Raw genomic sequence first — 24094 nt, forward strand, 5'->3', positions numbered from 1 at the left:
AGAATAGACAGCCCAAATACATTAATAGGCATGGCAAAGGGCTTCAGTTAAATACAACCAGCAATTCTTCTCATAGGCCTGGGCCAAAGTCAATGGTTCAGAGTCTTTGTATAGGTTAGCACAGTTCTGGTATATACCGGTTAAGTCTTTGCCACAGAGTTTAGAAGAATTTGGCTAGGCGAAAAGTTTGACAAATGTTTAGGGAAGGACAAGCCTTCAGAGTTGAGGAAAGTTTCACGCACTTTCTCGATGGCCGAAAATATTTCCAGACCGCGTTTGCACAGTACCTTGTTAACGAACATAGCTGTAGCTGAGGCAGTTGTTCCTCACAGTTCCGAGCAGGTCTTGCAGTTCCTGAGCTTCAGTCATGGGGACAAGAAGGAGGACGTCTGGAGGTTCCTGCACTGCCTAGGAATGAGTCCAAAAGCTGCAGCAAGACGTCGGTTTAAGGTGCGAATGCCTTAGAGTCCATGAGCTGGTTTCCTTCCCACTGGCTATCCAGTTTTCAGCAGCACTCTACTGAAAATTCAACCAGTCAGGGACGGTGTCCAGGAGGCTTACGAGTTGGTTGTTCCCACCAAACTCAAGGGAAGAAGTTAACCTTGAAGGGCTTCTCTGTCGATTGAAGTTTCAGGCAATTCGGACCTGCAGCAGGGCTTCACCGGTCATCCAGGTTTTGCAGCAGTCCTCTTCCTTCAGCTCGTTTCCGGTTCTTTCGTTTCAGTGGTGGACTCTGCTTTGCAAGTCCCAGACAGTTTTCCCCCATTCACTGGCTGTCACTCACCCAGCAGGGTGGCTGTCTTTGCCGGACAGTCAGCCACTCACACCAGAGTGCATTTGTCTCCTAGGAGAAGGCACAGGGAGATTTGGGCACCTCCCTCACATCCAGTCCACCCCAGACACTCATGTGCCAGAGGGCTTCAGCACTGAAGCACACCAAAAGGCACGAACAAAGGGACCAAATCTGGTTTGGCGTGCAGAGACAAACACACGAAGGACTTTTCCTAAAAGAAATGGCAAAAAAAGTTGACTAGAGTCTTTTTACAGATAGGTCGGGTCGCCATATTGAAAATATGGCTGCCCCGATTTTAAGCTACCGTTATTAGTGGTCGTGAAAAATGAAGGTGGAGGTGACCGCGTAGAACTGTGCTCATTCTGTTTATTGCAATGTTAGCTGTTGAAGTGGGTGCACTTTGCCATTTGGACAGCATAGGCGAACCCAACAATGATAAATTGCATCAGCCGAGTACGGAAATATATATATGTCAGCAGCTGCATGAAACACTGCTTAAGTTTTTCTCAGGCTTTGTGCTCTGCTGGACACCCAAGATAGAATAGCACACTGGAGTCTATAGTACAGGAAGACCCCCTAAGGCATCCACACAACTCATTTTCCAGAAGCTACACAATGGAGATTAAGTTGCCTTTTCTAGAGATTTCCCCCCCCCCAACCTAGTGCCTTGCTGATGCTGGGTAAGCTGTAGATTTATACCTCTCAATCGTGGGCAGGCAGCCCACCTTGATCATAAGATCCCCATGTCTACAAAGCTACAGATAGCCGATTTCCTGCCCACACCAGTCATACCCACATAGGTTTCAGAAGTTAACATAAGAAACATCATCTACAATTGGAACATTCTGAAATACATACAATAGTTTAGGCATTATTATCATGATCAGAGAAATCCTACTTACCAATCGATAGCTAGCTGAATTCACATTTCCACCCGCTTCTCTGAAGCTTCTAATGGCTTGAGGCCATTTTCAGAGAAAAGGTGGTTTAGTGCCACTGTAAACAATTCCCAGATATCTCATTTGACACTCTGTTATATTTTCACCTGAACCCCAAGTCTCTACAGTTTGTACCGTACACAGCGTAAGTAGTACTAGGTCCGAAATTACAAAAATACATGTATGTATTTATATCCACAGGTAGGGGAGGCAGCTTATCTCTAGTAACTTTGACGTACAGTTGTAAGTCTTCAGCATGGAGATTCAATGGAGGCACCAGAGTGGCTCCACTACTAGGGCAACGGGTGTTTGGGGCATCCCTCCCTGGTGCCTCCAGACAAGACAAAAGATAAGGCCACACCTTTTGTGAATAAAATCGCTAGGGGTCATCTATCAAGCAGTCGGGCCATCAGCAGAAATCACAGCAACAGAACCTCCACCTTAACATCTCAAAACAGGAATGGCCATTCACCAGAGTGGAATGTTTTTTCTGCATCCAAAGTTTCTACCATTGCCGGTAAAGAGTGCAAACTCTCTCTGTAGGTTATTCTGCAAAGCTGTGCCCGGTATGAAACCAGCTTGATCAGGGAACGCCAGGAATGATCTAGGATGTTGTCAATGGTTGACCAGGATGTTAATAAATATCTTATTATAGGTGTTCATCAATGATAATGGCCTAGAGGGGTCACCGTTTTCAGCTGGCTGATCAGGCTTGAGCAATACTGCCATTCTGATAAATTTCAGGACGTCTACCCTCCGCTAGCGAAGACTCCTACATCCCATTCAAGACTGGACCAAGTTCCTGCATGTGCTCTTTATAACATTCAGATGCAAGTCCTCCTGTGCCTGAAGCCATCAGGGAGAACCTCCACACAGACCGAAACTCTTAGTGTGATAGGTGCATTCTTCAACTCCCAGTTCTCGTTTTATCCAGTACAAATTTCCCACCACCTATAATTTAAACAACAATGAGGTTTCTGGCAGGAGACAAGTACATATTGAATAGTAGCAGTGACCCATTTACTGTGGCCCTCAGATACAAAGCTGTGAAAGTACCCACCAAGAGTGTAAACGTATGCCCTTCTCGCGTACCACAAGCAAACGCCAGCAAGTGGTGGGGTGTAGAAAACTTTAAGGAGCAAATACAATGGGGCACTCCATTAAAAGATCCATCAGAGGAAAAGCACTTTGAAATTAAATGGGCTAGCAGGAAATGTGCAAGGGAGCCAGAGGATGCCACTGGAAGGATGAGTGAAATAAAAAAGCCATTGGTACTTACTGCCGTCCGTGTGGGGAACACACAGTCAAACATGTCGCACCCGAGAGCCACACAGACCACTAGATCTGTTGCGTACCTGTCAAAGCATGGAGGGGGAAAAGGAACATTTTTAGTGAACCTCCGTTTTCAGATATGCATAGTCCATTTGCTTTGTTCCCATTTCTGTCGCATGTCCCTCTAGCCCTAAAATCTAATTGATGCCGTCTTGTTTCAATATCACATTCACTGGCAAATCCCTACTAAACACATAACCCGCATTAATGTAACACACCAGTAGAACGAACAGGTATTTTTGTATAAACGGCAAATCACAAAGGAAAAAGGATTGGAGGGATTTTCTGCCACAAGAACAGTCAATCCTAGGCCAACTATGCAAAGATCAGTCATATACAAATATACACAATCGGCACACCCTGCACTAGATGTTGCATTTCATTCGCCTGCGGCTCTTCGGTTGTTCAGACAAGGCTAATCCCCCACCATTGACTGTGCTCGCTAAGACTGATTGGAGCTGTAGTGCAAAGCACCTGGAAACACAAAGTTGCAGACATCCAATAGCTGCCTATTATGGTTTACAGATCCAATCCTAGGAGCAGAGAATTTGGACTTACCCCACACCCATAAGGTAACGGGGCTTCTCGCGGGGCAAGTGGTCTGTGCTCAGTGTAACCATCTTCCAAAAGTGATCCTTCTCTTCCCCACCACTCAAGCCGCCAATCGCAAATCCCGGAACATCGCGCTTTGTCATCTCTACAAATTAAAAAGGAAAAAGGTATGGAACTAATTCAGAGGTAATGCACAGACAGGAACACCTACTGCGTTGTCACTTTATGTTTAAGTAACAAGTGATATTACCAACCAAGAGAATGGAATTTCTTTTATTGACCTCTCGAGGTTAAAAGGCAGGGTCCAAGCAGTAGGTGAAAGTACTCGTCTACCGTGGTAGCACTTAACATTGTTTACTGCTAACCAAATATGACTGAAGCAATACATTTCATAGAACATTGTGTTTGCTTCACTGAAGGTTTCTACAGCTTCTTATTCAATGAAGAGGCTGGGAGTGGTCATCTCACCATCTAGACATTTCCTCCGAAGCTCTGGGTCCAGGCCTCCCTGGATGATTGCAAAGAGGTTCTGTGCATCAGGGTTCTGGTTGGCAGCAATGCTTCGATCCAGCCAGCGGATCGACCTGGAATTTAAAAAGCAGACTGGTGAGAATAAACAATTCAACCTTCTATGTATCAGAGGAAAGGGTCCCAAGGCAGTGAAGGGAATGGATTGGTCCAGTGACTCAAGGATGTGAAGGGGATGGGCTGGTCAGTTGAAGATGCACCAGACATGAGCAATAGACACAACCTTTAAAATCAGACAAGCACCCCACAGGCAGAATAAGCATTCAGAAAGAACTTAGCTATGAAATGTCAACAGGCAACAACCACATACACACCTCCTGTTTCCCACGCCCCCCCCTTTAAGGGGGTGCTGTGGTAAGGCAATCACCTGGGGAGAGCGATGTCAGCACACTCACCAGAACTTAGAAATTACACCAGAGAATTTGCCAAGCATTAAAAACAGGTTTGTGAGTTGCCTGATGTACAAAACAACCCAACATGGAGCGATGTCAATGGGCGTGGAGGTAGGGGTGTGCACCTACCAACCTGTACATGGCTTCCTCCACCCGGGGTCCTGAAATTGTACTGCTCACCACGTCATCCAGCTGCATCATGATGTCAGAGCCTAGAGGACGGATGAGAAGGAATCTGTGAGCATTGCACAATCAACACGTTTCCATCTATGAGAAGAGATGTTAATGTTAAAGGATATTTGTACCGCGCACCATCACCACCGGAGTGGTCCCCTAGCGCTCTGGCGGCTCTGATAAAGGGAAGGGGGTGGGGGGCGAGTTAGTGGGAGTAAGCTGGAGAAGTGCAAGAGAGCAGTGATGTGCTGTTGGCGGCCTCAGCCCGGTGGGTCCATTGGCTGTGCTTGGGGTGTTTTACGGTCGGTAGTCATGTGCTGTTGTGCGAGTCTATATGTGGTTTGTTTTGTTGTTGCAGTGTAGTGAAGTTTGTGCGCATTGTTGTGTTGTAGGCTTGTGGTTGTGTTTGGATAGAGTTTGAGAGGTGTATGCAGAGCGGTGAAATTGTTAGTGGGCTGGTTAATTGGCATTGCTGTCTGGAAGCCCGGCGCTAAACTTCCATATTCCCTGTAGGTGGGTGCGGGAGCATCTCTGCGTCTCCGTCAAGGTCTGGGGCCATCTGGCACTCACAGTCCTTCCACTCCTATTCATAAACTTTCCCAGGTTCGGCACCAGCCACCTATGTGACACCTGTCTGTATGCGGGGTAGGCAGGCGTTTGTGCATCCCTTCAAATCTGGCCAAGAGAGTGTTCCCAATCCAGTCGGTGTGCAACAAGGCTACTCCATCCGTATGCGGCGGCTGGTCGGCCTTCATCATCTTATTCGGTTGCTCATGCATGCTACCGCTCCCAGCCCCTTCGAAGTGTGCCACATGCCAACATTTGCAATTACGTCCAGGGGCAGCACCTGCCTTCATTCATAACTCCATCTGGTCAATGCCCATGCCAATGTCCACAGCTTAGTTAAAGTGTGGCAAGTGCTAACATTCACGCAACTCTATACAAGCCTGATACCTGGTAGCAATTAGGGGCGAGTGAGGTTGTTGGCTGGAGTTGGCTAGGGATGCTGATTTCTGTCCTCATTTGTGTTGTTAGGTTCCTATTCGAATTAGCATTGTCCCTCTTGTTGTAGTAAGAGTTTCTTTAGTCGGTTCTGGATGTTGTCAGTGTCATCCTGAATTTTTGTTATCCTTTTCTATGTGTTTCCCGCTTGGTGGTTTTGCTTTTTTCAGTTTGAGTCTGTAATGTTGAAGAGCCAGGTTTTTAATAATTTCCTGAATTGTAGGTGGTCTATGGTGTTTCTCATTTCTTTCGGGGTGTTATTCCAGGTTTTTGCGGCCAAGTGGGAGAAGGAGGAGCCCCCAAGTTTTTTCTTAAGGTATGGTTTTTGTTCCAGGCGGATTTCGTTGCTTGATATTAGGAGTCTAGTTGGCTTGTAGATTGTTATTTTCTTTTGTAGGAATTCAGCTCCTTGTCCGCGGATTGCTGTGTGTGTTATGCACATGGTTTTGAAGGTGATGCAATGTTTTACTGGGAGCCAGTGTAGTGATTTAGGGCTGTGGTGGTGTGGTCTCTTCTGGATAGTTTGAGGAGCAGTCTGGCTGCTGTATTTTGGATCCATTGTAGTTTCTTCAGGAGGTATTCTAGCATCCAGAGATATAGGCTGTTTGCATAGTCGATTGACATGATGAGGGTGACGATTGCGAGTATTTTGTGGGTGAATGAGAGGAAAGGTAGGATTCATTCTTGCCGTGTGGAGGAGGAAGAAGCATTTCTTGATCATTTCATTTATTTGTGGTTCTAAGGTTAGGGTGTTGTCCATCAGGACGCCCAGATTTTTTACTACCTTAGATGGTGTTGGAGCGGTTCCCATTTCCGTTGGCCATGGAATGTAGGTGTTCTCTGGGTTTTTGAAATAATCATGATTTCTGTCTTTCCTGGGTTGATTTTCAGGTTGTTGGCGTTCATCCAGTTAAAGACCTTTAAGACACTGGATAGGGTTGAGCGTTTTCAAGTTAGTAGATTATTTGAGTGTTATCTGCGTAGTTGTAGCATGTAATTTTGTATTTTTTGAAGATTCTGATTACTGGAGTCTGGTAGATGTTAGAGTAGAGTAGCGATAGTGAGGACCCTTGTGGTACTCCACAGTTGTTAACTCGTGGGGTGGATTTGAAGTGTTTTATCCATACGGTTTCTGTTCTGTCGGCTAGGAATGATTTAATCCAGAGAAGTGCCATGTCCGTTATGCCTATGTCGTCTAGTCTTTTGGTTAAGGTGTCATGGATAACTGTGTCGAAGGCTGCGGAGAGGTCGAGCAGAATCGGGGCTCAGTTTGTGTTGGAGTCCGCGCTTGTTTTTAGTCAAATGGATAGTAGTGCTGTTTCTGTTCCTCTTGCGGGTCTGAAACCGACTTGTGCTTGGTCTAACAGGTGGTGTTTTTCTACGTGTTCTTGGGTTAATTTGTATACGTAGGCTTCAAGGAGTTTTGCTGGGTAGGGGATGTTTCAGATCGGCCTGTAGATGGAGGGCTTCTACGTCGCCACTTTTGTTTTTTAAAAGCGGTTTCATATATGCTGATTTGAAGCTTTTTGGTACAGTTCCTGTTGCTAGTGAGAGATTAGGAGGTTTCTGTAATACTCTGATGGCGTTCCCTGTGCGAGGATTGATTTGTAGAGGTCAGGGGGGGGCAGGGATCCATGGGTGATCCTGCTTTGTTGCTGTGTTTTAACAGCAAGACGAATGCCTCTGCTGACATTTCAGGAAGGTTTTGGAGTTTGTGCTGTGGCTCTACGTTAGGTCCGGTTGGTTGAATGTCATGGTTGGTTGGTTGGTTTTGTATGATTTGTCGGATGTCGTTGATTTTATTCTTGAAGTGGTCTGCCAGGTCGTTGCATAGTTTCTCTGAGGGGGGTTGGGGTGTCGTCGCAGCCTGAGGGTTTCTCATTTCTTTGATGTTGAACATTTTTGTGTGTGTGTTGGTGGCATTGGTGATTCTGTCATCATAATGCCTTCTTTGCCTTTTGCATTTCCTTCTTGTATGTGCAGGTTTGTTTCTGAAACATTTTTTTGTCAGGGTTGTATTTTTTCCTCCATTCCAGCTCCATCTTCTTCTTGTCCTTTTTCATGGTGCTTAGTACTGGGGTGAAACATTTTTCCATTGCCCTTTTATTTGATGGGGTGAATTGTTTTTCCGGGGCGATCTTTTCAATTGTATCAGAGATCCATTTGTGTAGTAGCTCCGCATTCCCATGTAGGTCAGCTAGCTCTAGTTCTGTAATTGAGCATTTGGTCATCTCCAGTTGTTCAAATAGGTTGTTTGCTTAGACGGTTTTCCAGTTTCTTTTTGTGGTGGATGCAAGTTTTGAGGGCTGGATATCACGAATGGGATGATGAGATGGTCACTCCACAGTATTTGTATCAGTGGTGCCGTGGTGATACCCTTTTCCTTGGCTAAGATTGCATTTTGGGTGTGTTCTGCCAAGTGTGTTGCCCCTTTGACCAGCTGTCATAGCTTTATGGTTGTAAGTTGTCCAATCAGTGAGTTTTGGGAGTTGCCGTGACTTTCTTCAAACCAGATATTGAAGTCCCCCAGGATAATTAGATGTTCGTGCTTGATGGCGGCTTCTATGAAGTTATCTACGAAGGTTGCATCGTAGGTCGGCGGTCTGTATACCAGGATGAATGTGAAGTTGGTTTTTGGGTTCGCCGATTGGTGTATGACCATGGTTGGTTTTGCAGTTGATGTCGAGAGGATTGTCCGTTTTTATTTTCAGGTGTTCATTGAATGCTATTGCGAGGAGTCCTCCTTTTGTGTTTTTTCTGTTTACTTGAAGGCATTTGAAGTTGGTTGGGAGGCCGCTTTGGAGTGTGATTTTGTAGTTTTCGTCCAGCCATGTTTCTGTGATGAATAGGATGTCGATGCCGTTGTCATATAAAAGGTTAAAGATCTCTGTTGAGTGTTTTGACATGGCTCTTGCGTTTATTAGATTGCAGTGGAGTTTAGAGGTGTAGTTTGGTTTTGGCTTTATTATTGGGGTCCTTTTCTGCTCTGTATTGTGGTTTCCTTTCAGGTCGATCTCTAGTTGAGGTGTTGGTACAGGTGTGTCTGTCGTCGAAAGGTTCTTCTAGGTTCAGTCTTGGGATTTTGTTTTCATCAGGTTCTCCCAAGAATTGTGGATGTCGAGTGGAAGTTCCTCTTGTTTTGGTGATGTAAGTTGTTATTGCGTAAATTATGTTTTTGTTATTTCTATCGTTGTCCATTTTTCTGCGTGGTTGTGTTTGGTTGTCCGGTGTTGCCGATTCTTGGGTTGGTTCATTCTGGTGACCGGTTGTTTGCTAGGTATGGAGTTAAGTAGAGTGATTGGTCTCTTCTCTCACCGTCGGTTCGGTTGTCGACCCAGTCTGTGTGAGTGTGTTCTGCTGTTGAGAGTCTTTATTGTTGTTCTGGAGCATTTGTTCCTTCTGCTCTTTTTATTTCCCCTGGTACAGGTCATTTGCGCGGCATTTTGATATTTAGGGTTGTTTTGGTCTTTATATTGTTTGTTGGTGCCGAGTTGATTTTTTGTTTTGGTCCCGCTGTCTTGTGGTGTAGTACTGGATAGTAGGCATGGAAGAATGTCTACCATCCGAGACAACACAGTAATAAGCAGGCTCATTATCTTTATTTAAAAACATCCACAAACACTAGATCTAATATTATATATTATACTGTATTAAATTCAAATCCCTCTGCATCATCCACAAGGCTGTCTTGGGCAGGGGACCACATCATCTTCAACTTTATCTCAATAAATACTCTCCCCACTAGACCGCCCGCTCCTCTGGCACAAACTCTGTGTGTATATAGCATTTTGCTAAACAGGGGGCATGGGAGGGGTGTTGGGGGGGAGGGGAGGGTCGCTCACTTTCCTCTGCGGGCTCCCTCCTTTGGAATAGCCTCCCCCTCTCCCTGCACCTTGAGCAGCACCTTCTAAAATTCCAGAAACTCCTTAAGACTTTGCTCTCTTCCTCCTCCTCTCCTTTGCCAATTGGTGTACTTGGCCCTTATGTATGTTTGGGGCCTTGACCTCCCACATCAATTTGCAAAACCATGCTTTCAGGTCCTTGCCAATGCTCCCTTCCCCGGTTTGCTGCAAATCTGCCCAGGTTTTATTTTTGAAAAGTGTCAAAATATACATACATACATACTATAGTTCTATAACTCAGCCCCCACTTGACAAAATCCATTCAGACTTTACACAAACATTCACGGTTGGATCCATAATTTTTCTGAAAACTTTTCTCCACATTCGTCAAACGGCAACAAAGTTATAAGCCATCTAAAAACGTTGAGACCCTGCTATAATTTTGCCCCCTCTTCACAAAATCCCACCAAACTTTGTAAAAACATTCATATCGAGGTCTAAATCTTTTTGCAAACTTTTGTCCAGGTTTGTCAAAGAGCACCACATTTATAAGCCTTGAAAATATGTTGGACCCCCCATCCCCAATTTGGTTCCCTCTTGGCAAAACGGCACCACAGCAGATTACAAAGTTTCATGCAGTTTCATTGAGTGGCGCCAAAGTTGTAAGCCATCCAAAAACTGCTTTTCATCAACCCTGTAATGCAGAAATAGGTAGATGTCACCTAATATACCAGATGTTCGTGAACATCACAGGACTACCCCGGACATCAGGACTGTTCACGGACGTCGGAATTGAAAAAGCCCCCGTTTTCTGGGCATTTTCAAAGGACATATCCCATCCCATCCCATCCTCTTCACCCGTCACCTCCCCAGAGATTGGTTCATTAGTTAGACAAGTGCGATGTTGGGTGTGGTTTTAAATATGTTTTTACAGTGCTGTTCGCAGTCTCCAGTGGATGTCCGAAAATCCACCATGGCGGGGGATTCCCCAAAAATAAATAAATAAATAAAATAAAACAAAACACAGACACATCTCCACAACTCATCCAATCAGCGGGCACATCCGATGTCCGCAGACTTCACACCACCCCCTACATAAATTGGATGCCAATACACAGACCAAACAGGGAAGTGAGTCCGGGTACCGAACCCAGTGTTGGGGAGAATTTTCAAAAATGTGCAAATTCCCTCCACCTTAGAGACCCACAGCAACTTTGCTGGATTTGGAGGACTTGATTTTACCTGGAGTGAGACCATTTTTCCCGCTCTGTCGTGTATTTGGCTTTGGAAGTCTAACCAACTCCATATGCATCATCATTTACAATTGTGTCACAAAGCACCTTCAGTGCAATGCCACAGGGAAGTCTTCCAGATTGCCCAAGGTTTAAATACCTTCTCTGGGATCAACTGTTTCCCAGAGCAGTGGAGTGAAATTGACTTTTTAGTCCTGTAAAATTCCAGACCCAGCTGGAGGGGTTACTTAGTATCCCCTGTGTCTAGTACTCTTGTAGCATTTATAGGTTACCCTTTCCTCTCAGAATGGTTGGTGCCAGTGGTTTTTGTAGGAACTACCATGATTTACCACGACCGCAAACTGTTTGCAGCTACGGTAAGGTTAAAGCGGGAACCATTTTTTTCAAAATGGCACTGAGCCTCCTTTGTTAAAATGGTCCCTGGTTGTCTTTTTTTCACCATTTCTTTGTGAAAAGGTCCTTCGAGTTTTTCTCTGCTCGCCAAACCAGGTTTGGTCTCTTTGTTCATTCGTCTTTGGCGGGCTTCAGGAGTGAAACCCACCTCTGGCTCAAGAGTGTCTGGGGTAGGCAGGAAGTGAGGGAGGTGCCCGAAACTCCCTGTGCTTAGTCTCCTAGGAGACCCAAATGCACTCTGTGGTGATTGGCTGGCTGGCTGACTGTCCAGCAAGGACAGCCACCCTGCTGGGGGAGTGACAGCTAGGCTGGAATGAAGAGAACTGGATAAAAGGCGAGTCTCTTGGCTTGGAAGGCAGAGTCGACCACTGGACAAAGGAACAAAAGAAGAGCTTGAAGAGGACGACTGCTGCAATCCCTGGAACGTTAGTTTGCCCGGTGAAGCCCTGCTGCAGCGACTACTTGCCAAGTTCGCATCGACAGAGAAGCCTTGTAGGACGACATCTCCCTTTCAGTTGGTGGGACAAATCAACTCCCAAATAAGCCACCTGGACACCCATCTCGGAGCTGGTTGAATTTACTCAGGGTTGCTGCAGGAAGCCGTAGAGCCAGAGAAAGGGACACCAGATTGTGTGCATTGCTTGTAAGCTGGCCTAAAGCTTTTGAAGATCCTCCAGATTCCCACGAAGCAGGATTGACCAAGCCTGACCCCCCTCAGTTGAGTGTGGGACCTCATATGTGAGGAAAGTCCACCTTGACAGCCAGGAGCCACGCTTATTGCTATTTGCTGTACCGCAAGGAGCTGAAACATGAAACAGCCACTGAAAGTAAAGTTTGCCAGTGCCAGTGCAGGAGTCCCCCGACGTCCTCCCTCTTGTTCCCATGACTGAGGCACAGGAACAGTGAGACCTGCAGAGCTGCACAGGAACAGAAATCTCCAGCTGCATCTTTTCTTCTTTACCAAGGTACTGTAAAACAAGTCTAAGAGAAATTACCTCTTACTGTGAAGTGCTTGTAACTTCTACTACAACTCACAAGTCTAATCAGCTTGTGGCCCCACATTTGATTCTTCTTTTTATCAAAGACTCCTAAGAACTTGTGCAAAGACATTTCCAATTACTTACCTGAAGTGCTGCATCCTATGCAAGGACTTTGGCCCATTGACTTTGGCTTAGCACTTAGAAGAGTAATTCAATTCAAATAGGCCATCTGAAAGTATTTGCCCTGCTTATGAATATTTGTAATTTGTTGTGTTCTAATAACCTTTGCCTTTTACCAATTTTTTTAAGAAGTGTTCTGCATGCCAACAGTAAGATATTAATGTCCCCAGCACCCTGGTTACTGAAGTCACCTGTAGGTGTAGGTTGTGTCTGTGGGTCATCCCAAAAGGGCCTCGTCTGATCCAGAAACTGAAGTATATTTGTGTGTTACTATTCTATTGCTCCCTTCTGAAGAAGACTTTATAACTGACTGATAAATTATAATTTTTTTATGCACGAAACCTTGAGTTTAAGAGTTTATTTGAATACCTGCAACTGTGAATCTTTGTGTAACTCCACTACAGCTCACATTTCCCCTCTTGAGATAAGCCTGGCAGCTCAAAACGCTACCAAAACTGTGTAGTACAAGCTTACTTGTAGGTTGGGTTGCCTATAGTTGCTTGTAGTGTTCCCAGAGGGTACTGCATCCAAACGTTGCCCAACACCCAGCTATCACAAATTTAAAAAAATCTTTTTGGCCTTCTCAGGTTCAACTGGGCCCATTTCTCTCGTCCACCTCCCCATTTGCAGCATCCCTCAGGGCTCTACCCTCTCACTGTGGCTTTTCAACATCTACCTCTTGGCCACTTGATCTTCATCTGCTCTCCTCATTTGCAGTGTTATGCTGATGACACGCAGCTCGCCTTTAAGCTTCCCTCCTCTACCTCCTCTCCTTCCTCTCTCATTCACGATTGTCTGACTGCTATTTATGCATGGTGTGCTGCTAACGATCTCTCCCTTAAAGCCAGTGAGACCGAGATCCTCCTCATTGGGCATCCTGCCCCCTCCTTTCCTAGTAAACACTAGATGCCCTCTTTGGGTCCCCTCTCCTCACCCTCGTGTGAGGCAAAGAACCTGGGTGTCATCTTCGACTCCTCTTGGAATTCCTTTTTACCCCATATCGCTGACCTTGCCAAGGTGGTTTACGTTCAGCTGCACCTCATGGGCATTCTTGATTTCCTTACCTTCCCCCAGAAACTATGCTGCCAGAGCTCTGGTCCTCTCTAGGCTGGACTACTGCAACAGCCTCTTCCTCAATCTGCCTCTATCCGCCCTCATCAGAATACAAGACTTATCCTTGGCCTCAAACCCAGGGATCGCATCTCTCCAACCCTAACATCTCTCCACTGGCTTCCCGTGGGTGCAAGGATCAAATTCAAGACCCTCTGCTACATCCAAAAGGCTTGCGTCCTTCGGTCCTCTAAAACCAACTCTCTGCAGATCAGACGTTTCTCAAAGCAGAGCGTGGGGGCGGGGGGGGGGGGTAGATCTCCATGTCTTCGGCACCAGCCTCCCTGTGGAGCGGCCTCCCTGCTCCTCTCAGACTTGATCCGGCTCTCCTCAAGTTCCTTAAGACTCTCGAGACTTTCCTTTTCTGCTCCTCCTTCCCTCTTCCTCTCCCTTGCTAATGTCCCCCAGCTGCTGCGACCGATTGCCTGGTTCCTTATTAGTCTTAAAGGGACCATGTCCTCCTTGATCAGTCTACCTCAGCACCCCTAGAACCAGCACTTGCCCTCGGTCACCCTTTCGCTGACTAGCCACTGAGTCTGGTCCATCCCGAACTTGCACTATTGACTTTTACCCCTTGTTCCCTGGGCTCCCCTCAGTAGTTGCCCAGCCCCTGGGCTCCTCTCACTCTCTTGCACTTCCCCTCCTCCCCCTGCACTTCTCGTTACTGCGCTTGCACAATCTGAATGTCACAAGACCTAGTAGGACCGTTATTGTCGTTTTCACCTTTGTCCCCTCACAGCCCCATTTTGCCTTCTGGAAACACTTTTGCTGTATAGGAGCAATACAAATGCATCGAAAATCCACCATTAAAAGAGGGCAGCAAAAGTGGCAAAGACTTGGAAAAGACAAAGGATATCTTTGGTGCTGTAGAAATTAAGTCTTGACGATCCCTGAGATTTGAGACATGTATTAATTTGAGACTGGAGTCTCGAGGTTCTTTGGTGTCTGGAACTATATTATTTGGAAATTGGGGAAGGGAACCCAAGAGTATTGATTAAATCTGTATCATCCTGAACTGAAGAGTGGTTGCATTGAGATGATCTGGAACAGTTCTATATTCAGGGAAGGGAGGTGAAAGGAAGCTGTGTGCCAATCTGGGAACTTTATGTTGGACACTTTCTTTTGGTTTCTGATATCCCTACACTTTGTATAGATTAACTGTGAGGGCAAGCATAAGGTTTTTGTACACAGATTCTTCAGTTGAACTCTTTGACTCAGACTTTCCTTAGTTTTATTTAGGTCGGGAAATCCCACCTTGGCCTAAGTTAGGCCTTCCTCCATCCTGACATAGAAGCAAAGTAAAAGCATTTGTTTGGATTTGAACTTTGTGTCATACTTCAGGATGCCTTCACACCTCAAGATTTTGAACAGTTGGACAGATCTCATCAACCTTGTACGGCTGAAATTACAGTGCACATTTATCGAATGTGCCCGCTCTGCATGAAGTCTAACCCCAGCTGTCCCATGAGACGATGCAACAGTCTCAAAAATAACATGCCGCCTACTATTCAATGGGGATCGTAAAGAGGTATGATATGATATTTATAACATGCTTAATACCCAGAGGTTTCTAAGCGCGGACCCGGAAATCGAACCTGTGTTGCTCCGCCTCATCTTGTTTCCAAGGCGAGCGCGTTGCCCCTGAGCTATCCTCCTGAGACTAAGAAGAAGAAGGTAGAAGGTGCGCCCAGGTGGACTTTGAGCAGAGACAAAACTCTTAAGGCTCCACTGGGTGACCTTCCAAAGGTCCCCTAAATCAACGGATTACAAGACAGCCTTTGAACTGTGCAATAAGCGGAGCTGGGTAACCAACTCCCATCCTCTGGGCAGACAGTCCGAAAAGCCAAGCACAGATAAGAGTGCATAACCGACCTGATGATCACTCAAAGCAAAACCAAAATCAAAAAATGCTCTGGTAGCAAGAAAGGGCAAGGCAAACAGATAATCTACCGGACCCCCAAACTAAATACAATTACAAACTTAAAGATCACAACAATCCATGAGAATGACACAAATGGTGTATTTTGATCAGTAGAGAACTCGTCTTCCAGGGCACAAAGATTTGCATGCAGCATGCAACAGTTCCAATGTAACCACGTCTAACGGTATACTAATATATTCTCTGCCAAACTGCAATGACCCTGCCAAGTCAACAACAAATCAGATGGTATCCAAACAACTCTAGAAGAGACTGCTCCAACCCCAAACTATTGACAATACTTTGTGAGACATTAGGCTCGCCAGCCAACAGTCTGTGCGACGTGCTGGAAGGAGCTTTTATATCTTCAGCTCTACAGTAGCTTCACCCAGAACACCAGTGTTCGGGCCCAGTGGGCAACTGATAAAAGCATCACTAGGGTTCCCCAAGTTCATGTGTTGATAGCAGCAACCTAGCCGTCAAGATCAAGCTCCTGGGAGGGGAGGGCAATACTACAAAACGCCCTTGCAGGTATTTAATTTATTCTATGCAGTAGCAGGTAATAAACACTAAATGGAACCCTTCAAAGACAGCTGCATCCTATACACATCCGTCACCATGCACGCTCCCGCGTACCCAGCAGGCAAAAATCACCATCACTGGTGGTTGGTACATCAGCAGAAATCGGGAGCTAACTGGCCTAAAGCAGCAGAAATGCATTGAAAGAAAGAACCAGGGCGAACCATGTTCCATCTACGCCGCAAGTTTTAAGAACCACATATCCATCAACAGACTAGCTCCCACCCTCGTGCAATTCAGAAAATAAATCATGGCCCTCCACTTCAAGGAGCAATTTCTTCACACGCTGCCAGACGCAATACCCTCGAGCCCACAAATGACCACCCTTTACAAACCACCCCTCTACTCCCTCAACCCCACATCCCTTCTTAGTACCATTACATAATCCCTGCTAACTAAAATACGTACTATTCCCTGCTACCCTCAACAGTGTGCCGGTAATGAATGCTATGTGTTTGGTTAGAATCTCCCTCATCTGCGAGACCCCCAGCATGTGTTGCTAGACTTGTGTATTCATTGTCCATGTTCCTGAGTGAGTGGGAACCTTTTTCCCCCCATTCACCCTTTCTTTTACTCTTTTCATGGAAGTCATCTTTGTTACTCTTCATACTTTGTCTGCGATTATACTGTCCTATACATTTCTTTCTGTGCAGTGTTGCTGTGGTGCCCCTTGGGGTCCCTTTTTTATGTACTCTTGGGATCCTTGTGTGAACTAATGTTCCCAAGAGTAGAAGGATACCTTTTCCGCTTTCTACAATCCCCATTGCGAGATCTGCACACCCCCGCCCCTAGGTGGAATACTGAGGGGATCCTATGTATCCCCTTTATCACTGCTCTTGTGACATTTCTGTTAGTTACAATCATTCCTTTATGGCTGGTGGCAGTGGACATGTTCTACCAACCTTTGTGTGATTTTACCTTGCGGGCTGTAAACACAGCCATGGTACTGCACAGAATAGTGGCTGTATTCTTTCTTTTTATTCCCCCACCATTTTTAGTGTGCTTGTGCTTTCTTGGCCAAACCTCTGCTGTCCTGTGTGGAGGAGGACCTTGTTTGATTTTGGTCTTCAGTGGGTACCCTTCGCGTAGCCCAGAGGGAGAGAGACACGTCTCAGCCCTTTGGCTTCTGGCATACCTGCCTGGAACCAGTCCTAACTGGGAGGCTGGCTGTCCTGAAACGACAGCCACCACTCCCCAAAGTATAAATATAGCATGAGTGCTGATTGGATGGATTCCTGACCTGGATCTGGAAGATGAAGACAAGTCAACTACTGGAGCTAAATCCAATGAGGAAGAAGAGAAGACGGCTGTAGCCGATTCCAGTGACCAGAGATGCCTGTTGTGTAACCACTGCCGGTCCTGGCTGCTTGTTCCATGAGACAGAGGAGCCCCGAAGACAAGGACTCCAACCTTTAGACGGGTGGGACCAGTCAGGCTTGAGAAGACTTGCATATCAGCCACCCCACAATGAGCAGTGACCTTCCTGGGCTGCAAACCTCCAAACCATGTGACCTCGAGGCTGAGCGCTGGGCAATGCCTTCACGTAAACAAATCTCGTTGAAACTTTGGTTGCCTCCTGCTGCACCTCCAGAAGATTCCACTCCTTGAAGTGCCCTCATCAGAGTGCTGGACCGAGATAGGAAGCAGAAACAATCAAACTACTAACGTTCTTCATCTGGTACCTTGAAAAGGGCGCCAAATTCACAGAGCCACGAGAAGCACTGAAGAATCCGCTGCAGAGAGCTTTTCCGCTCAACTGCTGCTGCAATTTCCTATCCAGTGTCCTTTCTTTCATCACCACGAGCAAGAATCTAGAGACCGGGTCCTGTGCTGCTGCACTGTGAAGGCGTCCATCTACAAGCACTTCTTCACTACATAGGTACTGTGTGGGTGAGGGTAACACTTACCTAAAGTCTTCTGTCACTCCTGTGTGGCGATTCGTGAGTTTGGGAGTTCACCCAGGCCCAACGCCGGAGCGCACCTAGGGAGCCTTCTACGAAGTCCCTGAACACTTTGCCATCTCTAAAGCATGTTACTTACTTGCGAGACAAGGAATCCTCTGGAACTCTGACTCTTACAGTTGTGCCTCATCCTGACCAGCCTACAGCTGGCCCCTGGACCTGCAGGGTCCCCTTCTGCCTCTGAGAACACTCAGGCCTAGATTAGGGAAGGACTGCTACAGAATAATGCTGGCGTAAAGTAAATATAATAAGTGTTGCAAAATACTTACTTGCTATGTGGTGGTGCTGTAACAGAATATTCCTAAAATCGAATAGGTTACAAGTATAAAGTTATTACTTACCTGTGAATTGTCACTGCCATTCTCAAAAAGTATTACAGTCATCGCCTTCCCTTTGAATTGTGGTCCACTATTATAGAAAGTAGCATTGTTAGTAGAACTGTATTATTACTAGAAACAAAATGAGGAACAGTTACTAACAATAAGGTCTGCTTACCTTGAATTGCAGACTGCTATCCTAAATGTGTTTTATATGTTGTTTACTTACCATAAGCATTGTGTTGGTTTTTACATTGTGTTCATGACTTTTAATAGTACTTACCTTTCTGAGGAATTCTCTTTGCCTGTGTATATATAAAATAAACCATTATGTTTTCCAATATATCAGTGTACAGTGTTTCTTTGGACCATATGTATGCTACAAGTTATTTGTACCTTCCTACAAGCTATCTCCCTCCTAAGATAAGCTTGGCTGTTCTGTCAGTGCTACCATAATATCAGGTGGTATAGGCCTGTACTAAGAGTTGGGGTTTCTGTATTGCCCAAGGTATAGTTTTATTAAGTCCCTTAGGGTGGACTTTAGAAAAACTGTCCCAACACTATGTTGTGAAGACTTTGTATACATAAAGAGAAGGTGGATACATTAAGAAAACAGAACATCCACAATCACTTAATAAATCACTACAAAAGGTTGCAATTTATTCATTGAAAAAATATTTTTAAAAACAATGCTAGAATTAACAATTGCTAAATAAAAGACAAACTCAACACATCATAAAAAAAACTTAGAAATAAAGTGCTAGAGACTCAGAAGAACGTATATCCTTTTGTGACAAAAATTAACAAATATTAATAAAGCAAAAACCTTCAGGATAGAAACTCAGTATACTATTCCACTGGAGTACGATCTCCTATGATCCAATTGTTTTCTAATACAAACAGTTACTAGATCTCGCCCTCAACATGTTTTGGTTTGCTGTTTGCATCTGGAACCTTCTTCAGGAGGATAGTAAACGGTCACATTGACTTTCAAGTAGATTATAGATGATCTATTCTGTCGCACCACGTTATGTGTATTAGAAAATTGATGACTGTTGATAAAAGATAAAAAACAGGTTTTAGCTTAGCATGCTTAATAACCTAGCAGCAAATATTCTGCACCACGCTGGAGTTAGGAAAAAAGCCTTACCTCGCCTGTAAGTGGGAGTAGTCGCCACAGGTAACCTGGAATCATCAATATTCTTAAGGGTGGACTCGGGTCCACACTGGACGGAGTAATCTAGGAGATGCGTATAAATTATATCAGACTACGTCATTAAACTGGTATCTACATTCACCCTTCTCTCTTTTTAATTAAAAGTATCGATCAAATTATGCTTACCTAATCTCAACTCGTTCAGTTTTAGCTCGGAACTAGTTCAGTTTAAAGCCTTCTCCCAATGGCTCTCTATTCTGATCCAGTCCTGCCCCTTGGAACAATCTTGTATCTATCAAAAGGAGAAACTGCACTCCATTACTGTGGTGAGTTAAGTCCCCCAATGGAGGAGTGCCATCTAGTCATGGTGTCAGCCCTCATGAAGTATCTTAAAAACGCTTACCGTTCCCTTGATGTAGAGATTCGGGAATGAACTTGCCGTACAGACTCTCCCAAAATTCAACTATTAAAGAGTCCTTTTATAAAGCCTAATCAGGCCTTTGCCATTATCTGTAAAAAAAAATAGCAGACAGCGGTCCCGTATTAATAAATAAAGGTGATCGATAGTCTTTCCCAAAAGAAACTGACAATGCAACTTATTGTGCACTCCTCAACATGACTAGTGCAAATTCAATCATGAATTGTTTCGACTCAGCTGGGAAGCTGGTCTACTTTCTAGTTAGTCCTCACACTAATCAAAAGAACGGAGCAACCCTCTTACCTGCTGTGTGTAAATCACAGTCTTAAACACAGACTTCTGATTACGTCTGCTCTGCCTCGCAAGAACCGGTCTCTTGCCGCTGGTAAGGTATCGCTCGCAAGCGGCTACTCGTTCCTTATTTAGATTGTTCACAACGACCGCCTTTTCCAGTTGAAAACACCGGAAACCACCAAAAAACAAACTGATGGCAGACCAGGTACAATGGAGCGGCCATCGTTGAGTGGCCCAGGCCGCAATGTCCAAATCCACCCACACAACTTGGTGCGATGACTCATTCATTTAGTCTGATCCTAATTGGACCTTACAAATTGACCTATCGGTTCAGTATTCCTATTAGGAAATGGAGGACTAGTTTATTTCCCCTTAAATCGATAACAGCCACCGTTTCAGTACGTTTTGGGTAGCTGTATTCCTGTGAACGCTATTCAGTAGAGAATTACCAGGGGAGTGGAAAACACTATCCCTAGACCCTAAACTGTTTGATTTTAATCACAGTGGGGCTCCCCTTCTTGTTAGTCGAGATACCCTCCACTGGGTGCATACCGATGTATAAAATGTGGCAGCCATATTGGAAAGACCCATGCCGCAGAGTCCAGATAAGGGACATCTCATTCATTTAGTTAGGTTTTCTAACTCGACCTAGCAAGCCTAACTATCTGGTTAAGTCTTCCTAATACGGGATGGAGGCCTAGTTTAGTTACCCATAGATCAGTATCAGCCACCGTTTCAATATGTTATAAGTAGCTGTACTCATGTAAACACTATTCAATTCAAAATTACCAGAGGACTAGGAACCACTCTACCTAGACTCTACAATGTTGGATTTGGATCACTGTGGGACTCCCTTTTTCCCCCCTGGTTTACTTACAAAAACACCACATCAATTGGTAATATGGTTAATCAGAGTAAATTAAGAAATAGAACTCAACCCGTGACAAGTAATGGAAGCTAGCACCAGTGGTAGGACATCACATGTGCGGAAATTGCACTGTGTGTAAACTGACGACACGCAGCAAGGACATTAATTTGGGTTTGAACAAAACATGGAAACAAAGATTTTTCGAATTGCAACACTGATCACATTGTATATATGATCAAGTGTCTATGAGGGCTGGTGTATATTGGGAAGCCCAATAGGAAAATTAGAACTTGAATAACTGAACACAAAACTGTGTGAAGAGTAAGATTATCCAGGCACCAATGGTAACACTTTATAGAGAGAAAACGTGGCTTTGAAAATCAATGTGACCATTTACTATCCTCCGGAAGAAGGTCCCAGATGCAAACAGCGAACCGAAACATGTTGAGGCATGTATGCCGCTCAGATAGCACAGCGAGTTTGTTTGTTTGTTTGTTTTTATTATTTATAATGCGCGAGGGTACCCGGAGGTATCAGGGCGCAGCATTTACAAGAATTTTCTAGGCTTAGTTACAATCATCATAACATATACATAAACGTGGGACAATAAAGTAAATCAAAGTTATATACAAAGCAGCAGTGAGGTAACGAGTCTAGCATTATATACAAGTAGACATGTAGGCACATATGGTTAAGCTGTGTGCAGGTATTGCGGCATTTATATGTCCAAGTGGGCCTCTGATTGCATCCATGAAACTACCTTGGAGCGGAAGTTTTGGTAAGGCAGGTCCATTCTGATGTTTGCAGGCAAGGAGTTCCACAACTTGGCAGCTTTTACCGGAAAGCTATTTCCCCCTATGGTGGCACGTTTGTAGGTGGGAACGGTTAGGCAGTCTTTGTATGCCGTTCTTACGGGTCTTAAGGAAGATTGTCTGTGAAATCTATTGACTAGGTAGGTTGGGGCAGCATTATTGATCGCTTTATGGGTGAGTGATGCCGTTTTTAAGAGGATTTTGTCTTTAGTAGAGAGCCATTTGTTCTGTTGGCTGAGTCCTGTTATGTGTTCTCTTCTAGAGATGCCCAGAGCTGCTCTAAGAGCGTTGTTCTGGAGAATTTGTATCTTACTGGTAGTGGCCTTGGATGATCCCAGGTAGATGGCGTTGCAGTAGTCAAGACGGGGCAATATGAGGGCTCTAGCAAGCGTAAGGCAGCTATTATCCAAAAGAAATGGTTTGGCTGCGCGGATTAGTTTGCATGTGTATGCCGTGGATGATGCTAAGGAGCTCACTTGTCTTTTAAAGGAGAAGTTAGAATCCAGGTAGAAACCCAGTGTTTTGACCTCCTGTCCGACTGTGATGTTATTTCCATCAATCATGAAGGAATTGTATGCCGGGCCCAGTTTCTTTAGGCTGGAGGTGGTGCCTAGGATGATAAGCTCTGTTTTCTCATCATTCAGGCATAGTCCATGTGTGGCCATCCATGCCTGGATGATGATGTATACTCTATTTAGCAAGGCCAAATCCTTTTCATAATCTCCAGAAAGTGCAAGGAGGATCTGGGTATCATCTGCATAGTTAGTGTAGGTGATACCGAGATGATCCAGATCATCGAAAAGGGGCTTGGTAATTATACAGAGTGGGGGAGACACAGGAGGCCTGTGGTACACCAAGGTGATGGGTATGGGATCTGCTGCAGCAGTAGGAGAGAAGACCCTCATGGTTCTGCCGTTGAGGAATGATGTGATCCAGGTGATAGCTTCCGTGGAGAAGTGTGCTGATGAGTGGAGGTGTGAGCATAAGAGAGTGATCGACCAGATCGAATGCTGCAGATAAGTCGAGGAGTAGGAGTAGGGCAGCTTGTCCATTGTCTGAGTGTGTCGATCTGAGCTTTTAGGTCGATGAGCGTGGTTTCAGTCCCATGTTGGGGGCGGAACCCTGATTGTCTGGATCCTAATAGGTGGTGATCTTCCAGGTGCTTCTGTATTTGTACATAGGCGACCTTATCCAGAATTTTCAGAAGGAAAGGGACGGTTGTTATGGGTCGGTAGTTGGTAGGTGTGGCTGGGTCAAGTGTAGGTTTTTTTAGTAATGGTCGTACCCAAGATTGTTTTAGATTGGTGGGAATAGAGCCGCTGGCGAAGGAGGCGTTAATCAGTTTCGTAATGAAAGGGGAGAGTTCGCGGGCAGCATCTTTGATGAGCTGTGCTGGGCACAGATCTCCTTGGCAATTGGATGGTTTCAAGGATAGGATGATTTTTTCAACTTCAAGTGTATTGACTTTGGAGAATTTGAAGCGGGTGATACCTGTGGGCGTAAGTTTGTCCGAGTTTTTTGGTGGGAGAGTGACATTGAGAGAAGCTTTTTTGCAGGAGATTTTGCTTTGTAAGGTCGCGATCTTATTCGCTAGGGCACTTTGAATTTCTGAGCACCAGTTTTTATCTTTGGTACAAGTGTCAGGAGGTGCTATGGGTGTTTCTATTTCTTTAAGGATAGAGAAGAGTTCTTTGGATTTCGCTTCGGATATGCAAGAATCAAAAGAGGTTCGTTTAGCCAAGTAGATTTCTTTTTTTATAGAGTGCGGCTAGTCTGGAAAGTTTGAGTTTGTTTGCGACTGACAGGGACTTTTTCCAAGTGGCCTCGCAATTTCTTTTCTGCTGCCTAAGGTTTTTGAGGAATGGTGTGTACCATTTGTTAAGGTGCGTTTTTGGTTTGCTTGGTCTGAGCTTGAGGGGGTCGATGATGTCCAGTGAGGCGGCCATAGTCTTGTTGTACTCTTCGACCAAGGTGTCAGGGTCGAGGTTGTCAGCGAGTGTATTGAGTGTGGGAAGTAGGGTTGGGATGAGTCTTTCTACTGTCATATTCTTTTTGTTTCTGGTGAGAGCCGGTGGGGCCCTAATGGTAGGTGGAGGAGGAGGTCTGTCAGTGGAGAGCATGAACGAGATTAGGTGGTGGTCGGTCCAGACTAGGGGAGAGATATTCGTAATTTTTGCTTGGCAGTTATAATCAGCTACCCAGTCGAGTGTTCTCCCTTTTGAATGGGTCGGTGCTGTGCATCTTTGTGTGAAACCTATTTCGGTGAGTGAGTTAGCTATGGTACTGGCGATGTTGTCTTCTG

At 45.2% G+C, this 24094-nt stretch overlaps 1 protein-coding gene across 2 annotated transcripts in view; it reads right to left on the minus strand.

Annotated features, from left to right (window-relative positions):
* Positions 1-24094, minus strand: part of QTRT1 (queuine tRNA-ribosyltransferase catalytic subunit 1) — a 144770-nt gene that overhangs the window by 75766 nt on the left and 44910 nt on the right. For both annotated transcript variants that reach the window (XM_069604275.1, XM_069604274.1), the window contains 4 exons: positions 4669-4747; positions 4084-4199; positions 3622-3760; positions 3011-3086 (listed from right to left, as the gene is read on the minus strand). In XM_069604275.1, the coding sequence (XP_069460376.1) occupies positions 3011-3086; positions 3622-3760; positions 4084-4199; positions 4669-4747 (410 nt within the window). The remainder of the gene's footprint in view (positions 1-3010; positions 3087-3621; positions 3761-4083; positions 4200-4668; positions 4748-24094) is intronic.

Source organism: Ambystoma mexicanum, chromosome 3q (assembly GCF_040938575.1).
Source record: "Ambystoma mexicanum isolate Mex_15411 chromosome 3q, UKY_AmexF1_1, whole genome shotgun sequence".
Lineage (NCBI taxonomy): Eukaryota > Metazoa > Chordata > Amphibia > Caudata > Ambystomatidae > Ambystoma > Ambystoma mexicanum.